Genomic DNA, 6,179 nt, shown 5'->3' on the forward strand with positions numbered 1-6,179 from the left:
TCTGAGAACCGACCTTCCTACTGATCCAGGCACGCATCAGGGCTCCGGCCATGTAGCCAAACCTCCTGGCCATGATGAAGGCTGCCCCCTCCTTGACCCCTGTGGAGGTGATGATCTGAAGGTCAAGGACGGTGGGGCCAATCTGGCCGTCAGAGATGCCCTGGTCAAGGATGGAGGTCAAAGGTTATTCAGTTACTTTTTGAATGAATACTGTGATGATTTTAACAAAATGTTATATAAATATGGTTAATACACTGATGTTCATGAAATATTGAATTAACCCCAACTCTGAAGGGATGAGCATTCGTCATTGTTTAGATAAATTAAAGCTCCATTCAACATGGTGAGGTTATTTATGATGCGGGGTCTCCGAGTGTAATAATGATACTGATTTTAAGATACAAAGGTTCTTAGCGCTTTACAATACAGTAACATAAAAGGCTGTGTTCTGACCAAAAGAAAATCTCTCCTTTTAGTAGAGGTTTTACGGCGCTCGCAACTGTTATTAAAGTCATATCATGAGCGCCAAGGAGTGAATGTCAACAGAGAAGTCTTTACAGAGAATCCGGCTTACTCTGCTCACCTCTTTAGCTTCAACAGCACAAAGTCTGCTTCGACTATCAAGGCATCCCGGACATAGCGAGTCACAAAAGAGTGACAAACATACAAAACAGTAGAGGAAAATGATGATAGGAAGGATGGGGAAAGAAAAATCATCAGTTTGCAGTTCCAATCCCTGCAAAATTATGTGCACGACATTGATGAATCAGCCATTTACAATTCTACTGTGCAACAGAACATTGTAATGTCCCCTCTTTGGGAATGGCCTGAAGACACTTCCGTGAATAGCACCGCTCCGGGGGGTAAAATCTCTCCTAATATTCATATTATTAATTTAAAAATATAAATGACTTCTGCTGACATTTGAATGAATCAAAGGATTTGATCTCTCTTAAAGGACTTAGCAAAGCATTCCTGATCTTGGGGCCTTGATATTCAAATGCCTTCTCACCCACTGTTTAAAGTTTCAAAGATCGTAAAATACTTTCCTTTTTGTCAGCTGGCGACCTTAAACTGCGAGTTGGAATGTACAGCCTCAACAGATTTGACTAATATGATAACGTATTATCATTCAGGCATTTGTGACATAGAGTGGCCAACTTGAACACAATTCTTTTCTCTACAGGAAGCCAATGGAATGTCCGTAAAAGAGGCGAAGATGAGTCTCGCTTTCATTTGCCCAAAATTAAACGTGCAGCATTGTTTTGGACGGTTTGAAGTCTTTTAACTTTCTCCAGTGATATTCCTGATAACAAGGAGTTACAATAATCCAGTCTTGATAAAACCAAGAGAGTTACTAGTAAAGCAGTATACTTAATATTGATTGGATGACGTATTTAACAATTTTTCTTATTTCTAAATACATGCAGCTGATCAGATGATTTACCTCCGCCGGCATTGACAAACTGGAATCAAATAGATGCCAAGATTCTTCACTTTTCTTGAAAATTCAATTTCCGCGTCTTAGAATTAAGATCAGAGCCAGGATATTTGATAGCAGTAGACTACAATACTATAAGACCATCAGGGAGAACAAAATTGCTGGAATGATCCTGTGGTAGACAGTCAAGTACTATAGGAACCTAGCCGTAGACCACCTCATAGCTGACTAGCATCAATGCTGCTTACCCAGGAGAAAAGGGCCATGGTGAGCCATAGGGTCCTCAGTAGCTTCCTTCGATACTCTTTGTCTTTGAACTTTTGCCTCCAGCCGACCCATCGTGACTTTGCTTGGCTTTGCTTTGTGAGTTCATTCAACGCTTCGCTTTCTGTCCGGCGTTGGTCGGCCAGCTCCATCATTTCGTCTTCTTTTTCGGCTGCTCTGTTGTTTTCATGCTCCATGTCTGGTTTGAGTGAAAAAATTATTAGAAAGCAAAAAATTAAAGTGAAGTGAACATGTGAGACCGCACAATTGTACCTGCTCTAACAGCCACATGTGTTAAACAATCGTCCGTTCAAACGAAAATTTCCTACCCCCCCCCCACCTTTTCCAACACCACAAACACGCCTTTGCGCTGTCTTTATGGTAATTAAAAAAGAATGAAACGATTTAATGAAGCATTGTTTCAGTTCTCAAGCATCGTTATTGAATGAGTCAGTGGCCAGTGGCCATTTCAAATCTGTTGTAAAACACGTCGGGCATGTGTCGCGCGCAGACTCGCTTCGTGTTTATTTTCGACTGAAATTCTTCATAGATCATCAAAATCAGCAAGAAGTAAGTATTATTAAGTGCTTTACTATTAGATATTGATGCTAGCTTCAACACTTGACCTAAAAAATCCCAAGAAATGCACTTTATCCTACGTTAAATTTTCGAATCGAGAGGTAGGCCTAGTTTCGACTGTTTGTTTACATTTGTAGGCCTGTGTGCTTCTAGGCTATTATCTAAATCTAGATTGATAGTTCAGGAGTTGAGATGTAGAGGGATGTCCCTAGAAAGACCAAGAATTTAGATATAGATAATGATAATTTAATGTCTGATCTAGATCTAGATCTAGATTTAAAGCATGCACCTCAGAATCTATCTAGATATAAACCAAAGATCTATCTAAATATCTTTTCTGTAATTTCCGTAGACAGATGTGGAAGCAAAGGCTAGGTAAGGATAAAATAATATCTTACCGTTTGAGGAGATTGGAATTATGAAAGAAGGAAAACAGACCTAACAAGAGAGGAGACTGAAAAGAATACGTACAACTCTCACACAGGGTTCCAATAGGTCTTTAGAAAAGTCCTTAGGCTAAATTAAAATCCTAGTGCGACTGTGCTGACACGCAGACGGCGCCCGCAAGGCGAGCTGTAACAGGTCAGACCTACAGAACCACTCTGGGACCGGCCTCAGCCTGAGGTTGTTGTTTTTTTAAATTGCTTTTCCTTTATAAAATATTACGAAATAAAAATCGGTTCATTTTTAAAAAATCACCCAGTATAATTTAGACCCTCTTAGCATCATAAATGGGTCAAAGGTCAGCACAACAGAAAAAAAGTATCGACCAGCTGATGGCTTCCCAGAGCAGGCAGAGAAAACAAATGATAACTTACCTTGCAATAAAATTGTAATCTCCGAAGTGACAAAGAGAGTATCTGTAACAACACTGTGGGCAGATGGTTGTTCCTCTGGTCTGGTTTTCTCTTTCTATATTATGTTCTAGACACCAGCTGTCATCATCATTATCTGTTACATGGCAAGATGGGAATTCTGTCGAGATCCAATTCTCAGTAGTTGATCTAGTACTAGTAGACAACACACTGAACTCGAAATACACGGCCGAGATCTGCGTCTCTTCCCCCCCCCCCCCCCCACACGTTCGTTCGTTCCAATCTCAAAGGGGACGTAACCCTGACACCGATTCATTTCTTAGTTTAATATTTCTCTGGATAATAGGCCTAATATTACGTTTCACGGTGCGTCGATGAGGTCATAGAGTAGGGGAAACGGAACAGAGTGCACTTTCAATTTTTCTTCTTCTTCTTCTTCTTCTATCCCGTGGTTGGGGCAACCGTTGGGGCACCACTGCATTGGAAAACCAGCTCTCGCCATCTATTTTTGTCCTCTGCATCTTTCTCTTTCCTTGTACGGTTCCTTGCAGGATTGTTTTGGCAAGTCCTGTGGATCTTGTGACATGCCCATACCATTTTAGTTTTCGTCTCTTCACTGTGGTCAGTAGATCTTCATATTGCCCCATTGCGTTGGTGATTCTCTTTCGCACTTCAGCATTTGAAACGTGGTCTTTGTACGAGATGTCAAGGAGTCTGCGGTAACATCTCATCTCTGTGGTCTGAATCTTTTTTTCTAATTCTGCTGTTAGTGTTCACGACTCGCAGGCGTATAAAAATATTGAGATGGTCAGTGAGCACATTAGTCTAATTTTTGAGCTGTGCGTGATGTTTCTGTCCCTCCAAATAGGCTTCAGTTTTGACAGCGCAGCTGTTGTTTGCACGATTCTGGAGAGAATTTCTGGTCTTGAGCCTTCATCTGAGACGATAGATCCCAGGTATTTGAAGCTGTTGACGGTCTCAAGTTTCTCGCCCCTGACTTTGATGTCCGCATTGATGCCATTGGTGTTATTGGTCATTAGCTTGGTTTTCTCGGCACTGATGTCCATGCCGTAGGCTGCTGAGGTTGTGTCCAGCCGCTTCACTAGTGTGGCGAGCTCCTGTTCTTCTCTTGCTAATCCATCGATGTCATCGGGCCTTTTCTTTTTCTTCAGTGATGCAGAAGACCTGAGTTTGCGATTCCTGGCTGGAGAGAAATTTTACCGAGTATCTCGGTCTTTCTGATGGGACCTTGTATCCCAATCATCCAGGGTTCGCCTTGACAGGCAATGTCAAAGCCCGCCTTTAAAGGATCTAAATTGTTTCAATAGGACCGTAAGACACCTACATTCTTTCACATTCTCTCCCCCCCCCACCCCCCGGTAAACTTGTTATTAAAAATAAATAAATATAACAAATTAATAAATAAATAATAAAATAGTATTAAATAAAACAAAATGAGAGAAAATAACATACAATGAAAAGAAATAAAGTGAAATAAAATTAAATAAAATTTAGAAAAAATAAATAACAATGGAACAAAACAAAATGAAATTTAAAAAATATAAATTTTAAAAAATGAAGAAAAAAAATGAAATAAAATAAACCTGTAGTCATGTATCCCACATAGTCTTGACTGAACTTGGAAGGAAGGTTTGAGGCATCCTGTCTACTATATTGTGATCTAAATTGTGTTGAAGAGGCTTTTAAAGCATTTCTATAAATTCCACGGTACAATTCTGCCCGCCCCCCCCCCCCCGACCTCTATGGGTCACCCTCAAACACTAACATAGATGGAAACCAATTGTAATTCGCAAGCTAAAGATTAACATATTTATGTAGGACTCCGAGGCAAAACGCACTATATCCATTTACTGCAGTATTGAGAAAAACGAAGGAAAAAGACCCACAAAAGAATTATACTCTGAAAACAAGGTATACTTAACACCCAGTAGCGTTGTGTAGTGAAGGGCTTACGGGCTTGAGCCCCTCACCCCCGCCCCCTCTCCGCCCCTACTCTATCCCTTAGTTAATGGAAGTTTCTTAAATAACGAAATAAGCAGTTGAAACCGTCATGATCGCACGCAATGAACACACAGTTATCAGCTTGGCGGCTTGCCCGTTTATCCAATCATTGTTGTCACCGCTTACAACTATAGTAACCTAACAGCCAATCAAATGTCGTTAGGGCTCAGAAAGAATAAGCCGGTTCCCACGCCCGTCTTTAGTGAAACTCTTCTTGTAAAAAAGTAGAAGACTTTAAAAAAATAACACTGCTCAGAGGGCTCTCGTTCTCCCAGCCTTGACAATGGGGTGAACGTTTACGACACACTTTCCCCCAGTGACACAGATACCTATGCGCCCATTGGGCCTTTGTTAGGCGCGTTCTATTTTCCGCAACAACACGACCCAATCCATCTCACAGACGGTATGTGTTTGGAGTGCTGTGTGTTTGTGCTGCTTAGATTTAATAGTTATTAATTACATCAAACCACTTTGGAGGCAACTTTTTCTTCAGATAAAAACTAATTAGAGAAATCTGGAGGTGAAACGGCTTCGTCCCCGCCATCCAGAAGCTTAAATTTAACTAAGAACAAAGAGATGAAAGACAGAGGTGACTCTTCTCGTTTGAATGGTTCTCAAAATGCCGTGGCTCGCAGTGAGTATAGAAAAATCATCACTGTTTAGTTCTTATTGCTTGCTTTTTGGTGGTAAAGAACTTGAAGCAACCTAAGCCCCACCCAAATCTTGGTCCACCCACCGCCACTGTTTACACCAAGGGATACAGTGCATTTTGAGAAAAATCAGTATTCTTCTTATTATTATTAAAGAGTGGACGTAATTTCCCAAAACGCCTAGAATTTGGCGCGTAGTGCGTTTTGCAGTGGAACCCTTCATAAAAACCAGACAAACTGTTTTTCTTTTGTATAAAACTGGTTTGGGTTGTCGGGGTTTTTTGAGGGAGAGAGTGGTTGTGTGTGTGTTTTCTTTTTTACTTTTTGTTTTTGTATTTTTGGGGAGGGGGGGGGTGTAAGTATGACTTAGTTAGGCCTACGTGTAGATTCATTGTCAAGTTACATCTG

General features: G+C 40.8%; 1 protein-coding gene across 1 annotated transcript in view; it reads right to left on the bottom strand.

Annotated features, from left to right (window-relative positions):
• Positions 1 to 3,267, bottom strand: part of LOC101859981 — a 6,949-nt gene extending 3,682 nt beyond the window's left edge. Inside the window, exons 1-2 of the mRNA XM_013089308.2 lie at positions 1,690 to 3,267; positions 14 to 160 (exon numbers count right to left, since the gene is read on the bottom strand). Of these exons, the coding sequence (XP_012944762.1) occupies positions 14 to 160; positions 1,690 to 1,902 (360 nt within the window). The 5' untranslated portion in view covers positions 1,903 to 3,267. The remainder of the gene's footprint in view (positions 1 to 13; positions 161 to 1,689) is intronic.
• Positions 3,268 to 6,179: the final 2,912 nt, after the last annotated feature.

This window comes from Aplysia californica, unplaced genomic scaffold (assembly GCF_000002075.1).
Source record: "Aplysia californica isolate F4 #8 unplaced genomic scaffold, AplCal3.0 scaffold00922, whole genome shotgun sequence".
NCBI classification, from domain to species: domain Eukaryota; kingdom Metazoa; phylum Mollusca; class Gastropoda; order Aplysiida; family Aplysiidae; genus Aplysia; species Aplysia californica.